The following is a 17,534-nucleotide window of genomic DNA, read 5'->3' on the forward strand; positions in this document are numbered from 1 at the left end:
AAACAGGTGTGAGTCCAACCGTGCTTATCAAAACTATCAATTAGCTGGAGGAACACTTTAAAGTTATGAGGACTCTCAAATGCTATCCGTTTGTCACACTTCTGGAAAGGAGAGAAGATTTCAGCTCCGTAATTTCTTCACGAAGAATAAAAATGTAAATAGAATCTAAAAGTGAATCCAAAAGGCCGAGTGTGTGAATGAAAAAATATGAGGTTGAAGTAAAATATAATAAGAAGAGACGCATACATTACTCACTTTCTATTTCCTCCAGCCCTGGGCTTATATTTTTCAAGTTCAGTCGGTGTTGACCTTCACATTGGCTGGGGATTGCTCCAAGATTGTGTTGGTTAGGGGAAACAGCGGTGTGTGGAGGGAGAGCAAGTAGAAGAATGGGAGGAGGAACCTGTGATGCATGTTGCGACAGATGTTATGTTATTGCACCCTATCAGCAGGTTTTAAATGAATGGAAAAGAGCTTGACTCATTTCAGTAACAACTGATACATCTAATCATCTGGACAAGTAAGTTGGTTCCTCTACTTGCGAGATATTTTCATTCTGAAAACAGTATCATGGTGAAAGTGCTCGAACAGATCAATTTATCTGGAGAAATTTCAGATTTACTTCAGAGTTATGTGTTAGAGGTTTAAAAAAAAAAAAAATGAACTTGAGGAAAAGGTAACTGCAGTTTCTGGTAATAATATTAATAACAATTTTGGCGGTAAATAGAGGAAAGGGGAAAACAAGTTGTTCTATAAACTGCAACATAACACAACTAACAGCCTAATAAGTGTTGGGTGTCCAGCACATGTTGTGCACAATTCTTTACAAACTGGTCCAGATTGTCATTTAATTGTGAATTAATAATAATAATAATAATAATAATAATAATAATAATAATAATAATAATAATAATAATAATAATAACAACAACATACATTATCATTATAGACTGTTATGCCTTTCAGCGTTCAGTCTGCAAGCCTCTGTGAATTTACTAAACGTCGCCACAATCCTCGATTTGCAACTAGTGTTGTGGCCTCATTTAGTTCTATACCTCTTATCTTTAAATCGTTAGAAACCGAGTCTAACCATCGTCATCTTGGTCTACCTCTACCTCTCTTACCCTCCATGGCAGAGTCCATTATTCTCCTAGATAACCTACCCTCCTCCATTCGCTTCACATGACCCCACCACCGAAGCTGGTTTATGCGTACAGCTTCATCCATCGAGTTCATTCCTAAATTAGCCTTTATTTCCTCATTATGAGCACCCTCCTGCCATTGTTCCCACCTGTTTGTAGCAGCAATCATTCTTGCTACTTTCATGTCTGTTACTACTAACTTATGAATAATATAGCCTGAATCCACCCAGCTTTCGCTCCCGTAAAGCAAAGTTGGTCCGAAAACAGACCAATGTAAAGATAGTTTCGTCTGGGAGCTGACTTCCTTCTTACAGAATACCGCTGATCGCAACTGCGAGCTCACTGCATTAGCTTTACTACACCTTGATTCAATCTCACTTTCTACATTACCATCCTGGGAGAACACACAACCTAAATACTTAAAATTATCGACCTGTTTTAGCTTTGTATCACCAATCTGACATTCAATTCTGTTGAATTTCTTACCTACTGACATCACTTTAGTCTTCGAGAGGCTAATTTTCATACCATACTCATTGCACCTATTTTCACGTTCCAAGATATTAGACTGCAGGCTTTCGGCACAATCTGCCATTAAGACCAAGTCGTCAGCATAGGCCAAACTGCTTACTACATTTCCACCTAGCTGAATCCCTCCCTGCCATTTTATACCTTTCAGCAGATGATCCATGTAAACTACGAACAGCAAAGGTGAAAGATTACAGCCTTGTCTAACCCCTGTAAGTACCCTGAACCAAGAACTCATTCTACCATCAATTCTCACTGAAGCCCAATTGTCAACATAAATGCCTTTGATTGATTTTAATAATCTACCTTTAATTCCATAGTCCCCCAGTATAGTGAACATCTTTTCCCACGGTACCCTGTCATATCCTTTCTGTAGATCTACGAAACATAAACACAACTGCCTATTCCTCTCGTAGCATTTTTCAATTACCTGGCGCATACTGAAAATCTGATCCTGACAGCCTCTCTGTGGTCTGAAACCATACTGGTTTTCATCCAACTTCCTCTCAACGACTGATCACATCCTCCCTTCCAAAATGCCAGTGAATACTTTGCCTGGTATACTAATCAATGAGATACCTCGATAGTTGTTGCAATCCTTCCTGTTCCCTTTCTTATAGGTAGGTGCAATTACTGCTTTTGTCCAATCTGAAGGTACCATACCAACACTCCATGCTAATTTTACTACTCTATGAAGCCATTTCATCCCTGCCTTCCCACTAAACTTCACCATTTCAGGTCTAATTTCATCTATTCCTGCTGCCTTATGACAATGGAGTTTATTTACCATCCTTTCCACTTCCTCAAGCATAATTACACCAACATAATTTTCCTCCTCCCCATGAGCTTGGCTGTTCGCAACACCACCGGGATGATTTCCTTTTACATTGAGAAGATGTTCAAAATATTCCCACCACCTCTCCAGTGATTCCCTGGGATCTATTATGAGTTCACCTGAATTACTCAAAACACTGTTCATTTCCTTTTTCCCTCCCTTCCTAAGATTCTTTATTACTGTCCAGAAAGGTTTCCCTGCTGCTTGACCTAGCCTTTCCAGGTTATTACCAAAATCTTCCCAGGACTTCTTTTTGGATTCAACAACTATTTGTTTTGCTCTGTTTCTTTCATCTACGTACAAATCCCTGTCTGCCTCGGCCCTTGTTTGGAGCCATTTCTGATGAGCCTTCTTTTTACGTTTACAGGCTGCTCTCACTTCATCATTCCACCAAGATGTTTGCCTTTTCCCATCTTTACACACAGTTGTTCCTAGGTATTCCCTTGCTGTTTCTACTACAGCATCCCTGTATGCCACCCATTCACTTTCTATATCCTGAACCTGCTTACTGTCTACTGTTCGAAACTTTTCACAAATCATATCCATATAGCCTACTTCTGTCCAATTTCCTCGTCCTGGAGATTTTCTACCCTTATTCGTTTCCAGACAGATTTCACTTTCTCCACCCTAGGCCTAGAGATACTTAGTTCACTACAAATCAGATAGTGGTCTGTATCATTGAAAAATCCGCAAAAAGCTCGTACATTCCTAACAGATTTCCTGAATTCAAAGTCTGTTAAGTTATAGTCTATTATGGATCTGGTACCCCTAGCCTCCCATGTATAGCAGTGAATAGCCTTATGCTTGAAGAATGTATTCATAACAGCTAAACCCATACTAGCACAGAAGTCCAGCAAATGCTTCCCATTGCCATTAGCTTCCATATCTTCCCCACAATTTACCAATCACCCTTTCGTATCCTTCAGTTCTATTCCCAACTCTCGCATTGAAATCGCCCATTAGCACTATTCTATCCTTGCTGTTGACCCTGACCACGATGTCACTCAATGCTTCATAAAACTTGTCAACTTCATCCTCATCTGCACCCTCACATGGTGAATACACGGACACAATTCTTGTCCTAATTCCTCCAACTGACAAATCTACCCACATCATTCGCTCATTTACGTGCCTAACAGAAACTATATTGCGTGCAATGGTATTCCTGATAAAGAGCCCTACCCCAGACTCTGCCCTTCCCTTTCTAACACCCGTCAAGTACACTTTATAATCTCCTATCTCTTCCTCGTTATCTCCCCTTACCCGAATATCACTTACTCCTAGCACATCCAGATGAATCCTCTTTGCTGACTCAGCCAGTTCTACCTTCTTTCTTCCATAGGCGCCATTAATATTGATAGCTCCCCATTGAATTCCATTTCGTTCGCCAAGTTGTTTCCAAGGAGTCCCTCGCCTGTCAAATGGGAGTGGGACTCCATTACTCCCATAGGTCCGAGGCTTGCTTAGAATGTTCTGAGCTCAGTAAATTCATGAAGCAGGATGCTACCCTACTTGCACATAGTCCAAGTGAGGATCTGTCCTCTAACGGGTTATGGACCACCGGTGAATTGTATAGTTCTAGCCGCCTGAGCACAAGGAGGGCCATGACTCAGAATATGTCCGAGATGCCCACTCCCATTCCATAGCAACTGGTATCCCGACTCTCAGGACCACTTACTAGGCCACTCAGCCGTTGCCCATGGTTCACGAACTAGGACGTGACTACAGTAACCCACAAATAATAATAATAATAATAATAATAATAATAATAATAATAATAATAATAATAATAATAATAATAATAATAATAATAATAATACCTGCAAGAAGTCATCAATCCTTCAGGACTGAATCATGGAGCAAAGAAAGAAAGCATCTCTAAAGTACAAAGAACATACAGACTCACTTAGAGCAGATATAATAAATACTCTATGTCGAAATGCAAAAATTAAGACATTATAACACTGTAATCAAGCCTGAAGCACTATATGCATCTGAAAAACTGATCACTGGGGGAGATCATTGATTAAGGATATAGAAAAGCAAGAAAGAAATATTTGAAGGAAAATTTTTGGACCAGTCTGCTCAGGGGGAATCTGGATAATAAGGGAATCTCATGACCTGTACCAACACTCAGAGAAAATCTCAGACACATTTAGGAAAAGACCTTTGAAATTTTATGGACATATTCTCAGAATGAGTAATCAGAGATTGACCAAAAGAATTCTGAATCTTACCCTATCAATGAAAGTAAAAATGAACTGGCTGCTCGAAGTTGGAAAAGACCTTCAAGACATTGTGCTAGACTGATCTAGGTTCAGAAAATTAGTCAACATCACTGCTTTAAACATCATCCAAGCATTACCACCAACAAAACCTGGTCAGAAGATTACACAAAAAAGCCACAGTGAGAAGACATCAGCTAAATACATAAGTTCAATAGTGCTCCTTAGTTGGGCAGAATGAAGAATGTTATTGGCTTTATGTCCCATAACTGAGCTGCCGGAATTTAGTCCTGCACGAGTTCTTTTACGTGCCAGTAAATCTACTGACATGACGCTGACTTATCTGAGCACCTTCAAATACCACCGGACTGAGCCAGGATCGAACCTGTCATGTTGGGGTCAGAAGGCCAGCGCCTCGACCATCTGAGCCACACAGTCAGCACATCCACATATTTACAGTAGGGGTTGAATCTCTGAAATCATTCCTTATTTTCACTGAAACTGAACACTAGGTGACTGCCCTTGTTATCAGCACTGGAAGGAACTGTAGAAATATTCCCAGCTTTCAAATCTTACTTTCTGTCCTGTTATCCTCTTTGAGAACCCTCTTTCTATTACTTTTCTACATTTTCTTGTCAGTCAGCCACAACAATTAAATGTATTGAGAAACAAGAAATCTCAGTAGTGGAAGTCTATCAAGGAATAAACAAGTTATTGAACAAATTACAATGTTGAAAGTCTGAAAGTTTCCTGTTGTACATGATCAACTAAGAAAGCTGGAAAAGGAGGGGAAAATTACTTTAGAAATTTTTCACATTTTCTATGACAATGAATGGTGTTTATCATCTCCCTTATAGACCTTTATGCCGTTCAGCGTTTTGTCTGCAAGCCAGAGTGAATTTACTAAACGCCCCCATAATCCTCTATTTGCAACTAGTGTTGTGGCCTCATTTAGTTCTATATCTCTTATCTTTATATCATTAGAAACTGAATCTAACCGTCATCATCTTGGTCTCCCTCTGCTTCTCCTACCCTCCATAACAGAGTCCATTATTCTCCTATGTAGCTTATCATCCTCCATTTGTCTCACATGGCCCCAACACCGAAGCCGGTTTATGCGTACAGCTTCATGCATCAAGTTCATTCCTTTATCTCCACATTCTGAGTACCCTCCTGCCATTGTTCTCACAAATTTTTACCAGGAAACATTCCTGCTAGTTCATATCTGTTACTTCTAAAATTATGAATAAGATATCCTGAGCCCACTCAGCTTTCGCTCCCATAAAGTAAAGTTGGTCTGATAATGGGGCGATGTGAAGATAGATTTGTCCGGGATCTGACTTCCTTCTTACAGAACACTGTTGATCGCAACTGCGAGCTCAATGCATTAGGTTATACACCTTGATTCAATCTCACTATATTACGATACTGGGAGAACACACATCCTAAATACTTGAAAATACCGACCTGTTCCAACTTTGTATCACCAATCTCATATTCAGTTCCCTTTAATTTCTTACCTACCGACATCAATTTAGTCTTCAGAAGGCTAATTTTGATTTATACTCATTGCACTTATTTTCAAGTTCCAAGATATTAGACTGCAGGCTTTCAGTTAAATCTGCCTTAAAGACAAAGTCATCAGCATAGGCCAGATCACTTACCTCATTTCCACCTAACTGAATCCCCCCCTGCCACTTTATACCTTTCAGCAGATGATCCATATAAACTACGAACAGCAAAGGTGAAAGATTACAGCATTAACTAACTCCTGTCAGTACCCTGAAGTAAGAACTATTCTACCATCAATTCTCACTGCAGCCCGATTGTCGACATAAAAGCCTTTTAATGATTTAAGTAATCTACCCTAAATTCTATAGTCCCCCCATTATGGTGACATCTTTTACCTCCTTACCCTGTCATATGCTTTCTCTGGATCCACAAAACATAAAAACAACTACCTATTCCTCTAGTAGCATTTTTCAATTACCTGGCACATACTGAATATCTGATCCTGACAGCGCCTCTGTGGTCTGAAACCACACTGATTTTTATCCAGCTTCCCCTCAACTACTGATCGCACCCTCCCTTCCAAGATGCCAGTGAATACTTTTTCTGGTATACAAACCAATGAGAAATCTCTTCCCTTGCTTATAGATAGGTGCAATTACTACTTTTGTCCAATCTGAGGTACCTTAACAACACTCCATGCTAATTATACTACTCTATGAAACAATTTCATCTATGCCTTCCCACTATACTTCACCATCTCAGGTCTAATTTCATCTGTTCCTGCTGCTTTATGATAATTGAGTTTATTTACCATCCTTTCCACTTCCTCAAACATAATTTCAGCAACACCATTTTCCTCCTTTCTATAAGCTTGGTTGTTCACGATACCACCAGGAGGATTTCCTTTTACATTGATAAGATTTTCAAATTATTCCCTCCAACTGTCCCTGGGATCTATTATGAGTTCACCTGAATTACCCAAAACACTGTTCATTTCCTTTTTCCCTCCCTCCCTAAGATTCTTTATTACTGTCCAGAAAGGTTTGCCTGCTGCTTGATCTAGCCTTTTCAGGTTATCTGCATCAGCCCTTGTTTTCAGCCATTTCTGATAAGCCATCTTTTTATGTTTACAAGCTGCTCTCACTTCACCATTCCACCAAGATGTTCGCTTTTTTCCCATCTCTACACACAGTTGTTCCTAGGCATATCAATCGGCGAGACCCTGATAGATCAGAACGTCACATTCTGCCCCCACTTACTAAATCTAAAATAAAAGTCCTCTAATCCTCTAAAAGATCTCATCTGGTACTTCGGCTGACCAGTACCAGCTGGGGTCTTAACACCAAACTCCTTCTCCTCACCTACAACTCCGCTCTGTTATCATCTATCACAGCTGCCGTAGCCCATATCAAACGCACGCAATATTGTCCCCTCCTGTGTATGGAATGGGAAATGATCCAAAATCAATTTGTACATTAAAACTCAATGGGACTATGATCATCAAATAATTGATTTTGAGTCTTACAAGAACTGTGTTCTTAAAAGTCTGTGCTTAAATGTGACAGATTGACTTTTCAACATTTTAATACATGTCATTGTTTTTTCAATATTAACCCTTATAGGACCAGCTGACAATATATCGTCAGTGACAATCCCTGCGAGAAAGACCAACTGACAATATATCGTAAATGGTAACACTGGCTAAAAAGACCAGCTGGCTTCACTGGCTTCACACAACACGGACATGTATGAACTATCACCAAGACACAAGTTAATCACAGTTTAGAAGGCAGAGACTTATGAAAGACCATTGAAAAAAGAGTTTCATGTTGGAACAACTATTGTCCTGAAAAATAATTGAATTAAATTAATTCTTGCTACTCATCGCCGTAAGACATATCTGTGTCGGTGCGACATAAAGCAAATTTAAAAAAATTTCTTGCTGCCTGAGAAAGAAGATTGCTTTTAAAAAGAAGTAACCCACTTGGAACCAAGCAAAGGTTGATTAACAAACAGGAAGAGAACTGTGTATTAAAAATATAAATATTGGTGAAGAATTCAAGTATTCACGGCTAAAGAATAAGTCAAGACTTGGAGAAATGAACACATTTCAATTTAAAATATTGGAGAAAAAGGAATATAAGGACCGGTGCAAGATCAAAGAGAAAGGGCGAATTCTAGCACTATAAGGGGCTAAATATAATCAAGAATAACAGAAATAATATCTAGAAGTGCTAGTCAACGTGAAGAAAAAGATCTATTTAATGAGAATAAGCTGCATTCGAATTCATATAAGAGTGCAATTTTGAGATATAGGAGAAAATACTGGCATTTATTCATATCTGCTAATGCTAAAAATGAAAGAATTAGCTAATTATTCTGCCTGTATAATATTGTTTTCTTCTTGCATGGACACCACCAATATGATGAGAACCGCTTAATCTGATGGAGGAAGACTGCCCAGGTTGCTATGACGGAGACCAAGAGTGCGATGCCCAGTAACCAGCTGTGATGTGTCCGGACATGGAATCTTACTACACAGAGATGACATAGCGACAAGCAGGAGCCAGCAGCTGACCCACTCGAGTCGAGATAAGAGATAAGTTTCCGATATATATTAAGAATTAATAGTAGTAGTTGTATTAAATTAAAAGCAATTGAGTGTAACCTATAAACAAATTATATGTGCCAAATTGTGAATATCAGTGTTAGATCATAAGCAGTCAACCACAAGTGTGTGCCAATTTAAGTAGCAGATATAATCAAAATGTAGTTATAGGTTATTGTTGTCACACGTGAAGTGTGTATATCGATTTTAACATAACAATCTACACAGAAAGTTTATTCTACCATGAAATGGGGGGAGATTGAAAAACAGTAGATATGAACTGCATAGTATCAGCTAATTTTTGAGTAAACCAAATCAACAGACATGGCTGAAATGACTTTATTATACGAAGAGATGGATTATATTAGGAATACACGTTTTATAAGAATATATCGTTGAGGGAGTAACGAACCATAACAGAGATAATATGTAGTGGAAGTGAAATGAGAAAATATATATATATATTCAGGTAGATTAATAAGAGGTATATGAGAAATGTGTAGTAATGAGAGTATTGAGATATAATGTTTTATTTTTGTCATAAGGTTAAATGAAGGAAGTTGTTATAACTGATCCATGTGATAGATATTGATAATCATGATAAATAAAGTGCAAGCTATGAGGTTAAGTCATGTTGATGTGAACATAGAGTTACAGACCAGCTTATTTAATGTCGATTGGTGATATAACGTGAAAGATTATGCATGGTTATTGAGTTTCAGATACTTATTGGTGCATATGTAGAGACATTATGAGTAATCGCCCTACAGAACGAGTACGTCTCCCAGAATAAACTGCAGATTGAGGAATTATATTACGTTGAAGTATTGGCACAGCGGTAGATGAAATAAGAGAATACATCGTTAATAGCAGCACATATATATGAGTGGCACAATTTCAGAATTAATATCGATAGGCTATTTCATTAGAGGCACTTATTGATTATATATATATGATTTCTAAGGTTATAAACGAATTGATATAACCTTGTCTAGTTAGTATTTCTAATTATAATAGTATTTTAGAGCGTGGTGATAGTTTAAAGCCACAATGAGGAAACTTGTTAATTATCTCGTATGATGAACACGAAAACCCAAATATGAAACATCCTCCACATCCCAACAAAAATAAAGAACATGACCTTGTGAAAAAATGACCCTATGAACAATATTTATGCAAAATGATGGAATTAATTAATTTAGCAAAGCATTAATGGCAAATGATGTATGTAGGGGTACAAAAGACCCAATTCCAACTATGTTGACAGAAAGAATCAATGTATATAAGATGGTTAATTATCGTATTTTCATTTTCTTTTCTCTACAACATATATTTCAATTTTATTTTCTTTCATACAAAGTTAGCATGCTAATAAATTAGTATAAGGATTATTTCTGAATTTTATTCTGAAATATAGGTAATGATATGTAGCTGTAAGGTAATATACTGGATATTTTATCACTAGAAGCGGGTTCAGAAATACAGTAAATGACAGTAATGGAGAATCTGCTTACGAACCAGATAACATATCAAGTCATAGTTCGGGCAAGAATTTTATTTGTTACATAACACTTGAATGGAAGCCTTAAGTTGTATTATTTTACTCTGTATACAAACAATATAAAATACTTCACCACTCCCGAAATTTGGGTTTATTTTTCATTTAGATGAAGAGACACAGGCTGATGAATCACCCAAACTATGAAGAGAATGTAGATGGTGGCGCAACGCTGGACTGTGCATTGCCCAATGTTTTTATGGCTACTATACCAAAGCAAATGATTCCTAAATACGTAAATTTTGTATTTCAAATGCAGTGTTTATTTGTAGCTTAAGCAACCACAGTAAATGATTCATTTTTATGGTTTGAGCAGGCTTAATGATATAACTTGATTGTAAGAGTGATTTTCATACATTTCTTATGTTTTCCATATGACTAGTATAAATAAATTAGATACCTACTTCCTGAGTGACATGTTCAATTTTGGATGGCTGATACCTCGATATGATACAAAAATCAGGTATGAATTAATATTCATGGAAAATACCTAGTTAACTGCCAAGGTCCATGTTAAGATGTGATAGTACTGAAAGTGTTAGTTCAGAATAAATAACACGACAACAATAGCGTGTCTTTCATTTTAGACAGGACTGCATCCCTCACCTGTTTTACCCATATTTTTTGAGTGCTCCACACATTCAACCCATTCCCTCTAATAAAGACTCTGGGTTCTTCCTGTTCATATTTCTACTCAAAATCAGTAAAGGTATCTAAACTGCAACATTTGTACACCTTCTGCATATATAAACCTCTCTTCTACATCAAAGTGAGGATCTGAATAATCAGCAGCACGCCAATCACTGAAAATGTGATGTCTAATAGTGTTGGTTTCTGATCCTTTTCATAAGCAGACCCCATCCTGCTAATGTATTTGTATGAATTGTTTGCCGTATTTAATTAATTCAGTGAAGCATTAATGGCAAATGATGTATGTAGGGGTACAAAAGACTGTACACACACACTTCACTGTAATATCAGGGTGGGCATTTGATCTCATTCAGTGCTCGTGTTTAGTACGGTCCTTACCGTTCATACATGACATAATATGCTTCTGCACAATTGCCTTGTGAGGAACAAATATATTCCTGTTGATAAATACTCTTTGGCCAAACACAATCTCCTCTACCCATGGTTGACGAACTTCAAACAAAAATATCAACCTACAATGAATTTGGTACCTTTTCCAGATCTTCTGTCATGAGTAAGATAATGTGCATTGAGATTGTACCGTTCAGCAAATTTCCAATGACAAATAGAACACTCAAATTTCTTCTCTCCTACATGTACCTTAAGATGTCGCTTCAAGTCACCAGCTCTCAGAAAAGCCTTGAAACAAGTTGGACACTCATTATTTTTCTCCCCAGAATGAGCGAGTACATGGATTTTTAAATTGAATGACCGTGTGAACGATTTATGACACGTAGGACACTGAAAGTTCTTTTCAATCCCTGTGTGAGTTTGCAGATGCCTACGGTAATCTCCTTGCCTAGAGAATTTAAGTGAGCACACTGAGCAGGTATAATTCTTCTGTCCCTGATGTATTATATTGATATGCATGTTGAGAGAACTACGGCGGAGAAATTTCTTAGAGCAGACAAAACATTGGAACTTTCTCTCTCTTTCTCCCGTATGGATTACAACGTGAGACTTCAAACTACCCATTGCAGTGAATTGCTTGAAACAAATTTGGCAGCTGAATTGACGATGACGTAAGTGATTGCACAGATGCCTCCTCAGTGCCCTCTTCCGCACAAACTCTTTGTTACAAATAGCGCAATTAAACTTTTGTTGTGTATCAACATTGAGGGAAAGAATGGTGCCAGAGTTCAAAACTCCTGGTAAATCTACTTCACCCACAGGAGGATCATCTGGGGATACAGGTTTTCCAGTCAGTGTCTGTGAAATTAATACTGCCTGTTGCCTGAAAAAAGAAACAACCAGTATCATTAATAATTTGGTAAATTCCTTCACCATTAAGACATCAAGAGTAAATTATGCTTGTTTAAACCTTTAAACCTTTTTCTCCAGGAGGAAACATGTATGTATGTTTAATTCAAATTTTGTGGCCTTAGTTGCCGAGCATGTACACAAACATACTTATAGATAGCGGAAGTTGTTCCTTCAACTCTACTAATGACGGAAATCCCCTCAGTATCTCACAATGACTTTACTCCTGTTGGTGAGAGCTGCGTAATACACATGTGGCGTGACGCAGTTTTTTGTGTATGCATACTTTTTATGCATTTTTGAGGTATTCCGGTGAAATGGCATAGCAACCACAGATTAGCAATACCAATATAATGTCAATACTGGATGATACAAAAGTGTGTCTGATTTTAGTATATGTGACTGAAGCTAAAAATTCCCCTTCAGCTCATCTGAGAGAAACAACCGCACAAGTGACAGTGACAGAATGGATCTGACATAACAAGAGTCCCAGATCTATGACTATCATTCCTGTTCCTAATATTGATCAAAGACCAATGTTGCCGTCAAACACTGATACTGAAACACACCCTATAGGATATTTATTTACGTTACATGTGCAGAGCGCCAGTTCAACTTCTGTGACTATTTCTTGACTAAAAGTTTTCCACTTTTTGATGAACAAAGACATCAAATAGAAACAAAACCTGATTGAAAGTAGCTTTCTGAATATAGACTTCGTAATAATGGACTAATGTGTACCAAGAGTAGCCACACTGGGGATCTACATTCAGCAAACGCACGAGTTCGATTCCCAATGTCGACTTTCCTGAGAATGATTTTCTGTGGTTTCCCATTTATAAACGGCTGTAGCCATGTTGAAACAACGGATCCCGTGAGATCTCCGAAGTTAAGCAACATTGGGCGTGGTCAGGAGTTGGATGGGTTGCCACGCGCTGTTGGTGGGGGGTAAGGGAAGGGAGAAGCAGAAAGGAACTGGCCACCCTACCGCACGTAAACTCCGGTTTAGGAACACCTCTGCGGAGGTTCGGACCTGCCTTCGGGCAGAATAACCCTTACCTTACCCATTTATACTTCAAGTCAATCAATCAATACTGATCTACATTGAGAGGTAACAGATTCCCTATCTGCTGTTTTCCTAGTCTTTTCATAAATGATTTCAAAGAAACTGGAAATTTACTGAACATATCCCTTGGTAAGTTATTCCAATCCCTAACTCCCCCTCATATAAATTAATATTTGCCCCAATTTGTCCTAATGAATTCCAACTTTATTTTCATATTGTGATTTTTCTTACTTTTATAGATATCACTCAAACGTATTTGTATACTAATGTCATTCCACGGCATTCCTCTGCTGATAGCTCGGAACAAACCACTTAAATTAAAAACTAGTGCTGAGTTTAATGGTCCATCTAATCAATACACTTCACTATACAAGTGAGAACTATTTAATATAACAATATATTAAACATGCTTCATCTAATTTAAGACTTCAGTCATAGCATCTCATAACAGATTATGATACATCTTTGTTACTGTCTAATAATTTAAAAAATGGAAGAACCTATGTTCTTTACAAACCATCTGAGAATATACTAAAGAAAATAAACTAAAGAAAATAAAATCGTCAATCACTTCTTGTAAAAATTCTTCACGTTAAAATTGGAATGATATTTCTTTATAATATGACATGCAGTGCTTGTAGCCGGTAGCTTTGAACTCTGGCCTTGGAATAGGAAAATGGGACAATATCCACATCAGAACAATAAAAACTTTACTTCTTAGGAAAATTTCTTTCAAAAGACAAGGTATTTCTGGTAGTAGGAAAGTAATGCTTTCAAGGTAGCCAGTTGTATGACATAGATCTGCGCTGCATGACTACCAGCATAGTAATAGTATTAATTCTTATGAATATTCCTTTCAAAAGACAAGGTCAACAAGTTGGTAAAACTCCTTATAGCCAGTTCCTATCCGAGCCTTGCTCTGACTTCCTTCTCACCATGCTACTGCAAGGCAACAAGCCTTATCTCTGATTCCACTTCCTTACTCGTATCATTTGTATATCTTCTTCTTCTTCTTCAGTACCAGTACACTGTGAATTCCAGTCCATTCTTTGATGTTTCCAACCCTTGATGTTCACCTCCTCCTGACACCTCTTCAATCCTGTATTTTGCCTTGTACAATCCACTGCAAGATGAGGTAATGGTCATTTCTAAGGATGTTTTCGATGTTTTAATGTTTGAACGAGTTCACGACTTGCTCTTGCCCTTCTGAGTACTTCTTGGTTTGTTAGTATCTGAGCATCCTATGGTGGATCCACATTTCAAAGGCTTCCAAGCGTTTCACTGATATGTTCTTGAGAGTCCATGTTTCCACACCATATAGCAAGGCTCACCATATATAGCACATGACCATCCTCTGTCTAAGTTTTAAATTTAAGTAGTCATGGCAAAAGAAAGATTTCATTTTTGTAAATATTCTTTGTGCTATTGCTATCCTCTGCTTTACTTCTTTATCAGGATCAAGTTGTTCAGTGACAATGGCACCCAGATATTTAAAAGTTGTTACTCTCTCAATCTGTCGGTTGTTTACTTGCAAGATTGCCTCAGCATTGGCACATCTGCTGAAGATCATGAACTTGGTCTTGTTTACATTTATTTTTAGTCCCATGTCCTCAATTTATGCACTTATATTAATGAGCAGGAGTTGCAGACCTTAAAAATTGTCACACAAGATGGCTGTATCATCCGCATATCTTATGTTGTTAATTATGCTATCAGTCATATATATGTATATATATATACATATATAAGAAAACATAAAGGTCCAATAATACTGCCTTGAGGAATTCCCCTCTTTATTTAACAGGGTCAGATAAAGCTTCGCCTACTCTAATTCTCTGAGATCTATTTTCTGGAAATACAGCAACCCATTCAATCACTCTTTTGCCTTGTCCAATTGCACTTATTTTTGCCAGTAGTCTCCCATGATCCACCATATCAAATGCTTTAGAAATGTCAATCACTACACAGTCCATTTGACCTCATGAATCCCAGATATCTGCTATATCTTGCTGGAATCCTACAAGTTGAGCTTCACTGGAATAAACTTTCCTAAACCAAACTGCCTTCTAATGAATCGATTATTAATTTTGCAAACATGTCTACTATAATCAGAAAGAATGCTTTCCTAAACCTTACATGCAATGCACGTCGAACTTAATGGTAACTAAGGTTATGTTACAAGGAGATTCCCACCTTCAAATACTTGACAGTTTCTTATAGCTAGTTTATTATTTACACAAAATAATTCAGCTCAATCTTGTGAGTATAATACGTTTCATTCCAATTATGAAACATCATTAGCTAAAAGATTTAAAAACTGACAAGAGAAATAAAATACTTGTGATAATTATGATAATGATCATAAGATAAAATGTTCATTCACGTTGGGTTAAAAGTTTCCAACAAGTCAATGTCAATAAATTTGATGTAAGGGGTTTTCTTTTAAGGCTGGAGAAGTACATGCTTCTTGAATCTTGAAGGTAAAATTAAGAATATAAAAGATTTTCTAAACATATAATTTTTGGGGGAACTCTTGAAAACAACTGTAGTTGAAGTTAATTTATAGTCTGACTCTTGAAATAAGTTTCATAGTCGGTTGTGTGAAGTTCTGCGTCCTGCCTTACGCTGTGTTGTCAGCTGACTGGCATGTAATTTTCAGCTTTATGCCGATCACCATTTCCTTTATACAGAGGGGATAATATAGCAACTCTTCATTCATTTGATATAGCTCTTTCATGCAAACAGTAATCAAATAAGTACTTTACATACGGTATTATATCCCAACCCATTGTCCATAATACACTGACTGACTGACAGACAGAGCAAATGCAACACCAAGAAGGAGTGGTCAGAACTTTATGCCAATTGCAGGGTAGACTGACGTCACTGAGGTATGCTCATGATGTGAAATGCGCCGCTGTGCTGCGCACGTAGCGAACGATAAATGGGACACGGCGTTGGCGAATGGCCCACTTCGTACCGTGATTTCTCAGCCGACAGTCATTGTAGAACGTGTTGTCGTGTGCCACAGGACACGTGTATAGCTAAGAATGCCAGGCCGCCGTCAACGGAGGCATTTCCAGCAGACAGACGACTTTACGAGGGGTATGGTGATCGGGCTGAGAAGGGCAGGTTGGTCGCTTCGTCAAATCGCAGCCGATACCCATAGGGATGTGTCCACGGTGCAGCGCCTGTGGCGAAGATGGTTGGCGCAGGGACATGCGGCACGTGCGAGGGGTCCAGGCGCAGCCCGAGTGACGTCAGCACGCGAGGATCGGCGCATCCGCCGCCAAGCGGTGGCAGCCCCGCACACCACGTCAACCGCCATTCTTCAGCATGTGCAAGACACCCTGGCTGTTCCAATATCGACCAGAACAATTTCCCGTCGATTGGTTGAAGGAGGCCTGCATCCCGGCATCCGCTCAGAAGACTACCATTGACTCCACAGCATAGACGTGCACGCCTGGCATGGTGCCGGGCTAGAGCGACTTGGATGAGGGAATGGCGGAACGTCGTGTTCTCCGATGAGTCACGCTTCTGTTCTGTCAGTGATAGTCACCGCAGACGAGTGTGGCGTCGGCGTGGAGAAAGGTCAAATCCGGCAGTAACTGTGGAGCGCCCTACCGCTAGACAACGCGGCATCATGGTTTGGGGCGCTATTGCGTATGATTCCACGTCACCTCTAGTGCGTATTCAAGGCACGTTAAATGCCCACCGCTACGTGCAGCATGTGCTGCGGCCGGTGGCACTCCCATACCTTCAGGGGCTGCCCAATGCTCTGTTTCAGCAGGATAATGCCCGCCCACACACTGCTCGCATCTCCCAACAGGCTCTACGAGGTGTACAGATGCTTCCGTGGCCAGCGTACTCTCCGGATCTCTCACCAATCGAACACGTGTGGGATCTCATTGGACGCCGTTTGCAAACTCTGCCCCAGCCCCGTACGGACGACCAACTGTGGCAAATGGTTCACAGAGAATGGAGAACCATCCCTCAGGACACCATCCGCACTCTTATTGACTCTGTACCTCGACGTGTTTCTGCGTGCATCGCCGCTCGCGGTGGTCCTACATCCTACTAAGTCGATGCTGTGCGCATTGTGTAACCTGC

The 17,534-nt window shown here is 39.0% G+C and overlaps 1 protein-coding gene across 1 annotated transcript in view; it reads right to left on the bottom strand.

Moving 5' to 3' along the window:
• Nucleotides 1–10,219: 10,219 nt before the first annotated feature.
• The window catches only part of LOC136884233 (gastrula zinc finger protein XlCGF8.2DB), a 42,517-nt gene continuing 35,202 nt past the window's right edge, over nt 10,220–17,534 (bottom strand). The window contains exon 4 of the mRNA XM_067156291.2: nt 10,220–12,332. Coding sequence (XP_067012392.2) covers nt 11,567–12,332 — 766 coding nt within the window. The 3' untranslated portion in view covers nt 10,220–11,566. The remainder of the gene's footprint in view (nt 12,333–17,534) is intronic.

The sequence above is a fragment of the Anabrus simplex genome, chromosome 12 (genome assembly GCF_040414725.1).
Source record: "Anabrus simplex isolate iqAnaSimp1 chromosome 12, ASM4041472v1, whole genome shotgun sequence".
NCBI classification, from domain to species: Eukaryota; Metazoa; Arthropoda; class Insecta; order Orthoptera; family Tettigoniidae; genus Anabrus; species Anabrus simplex.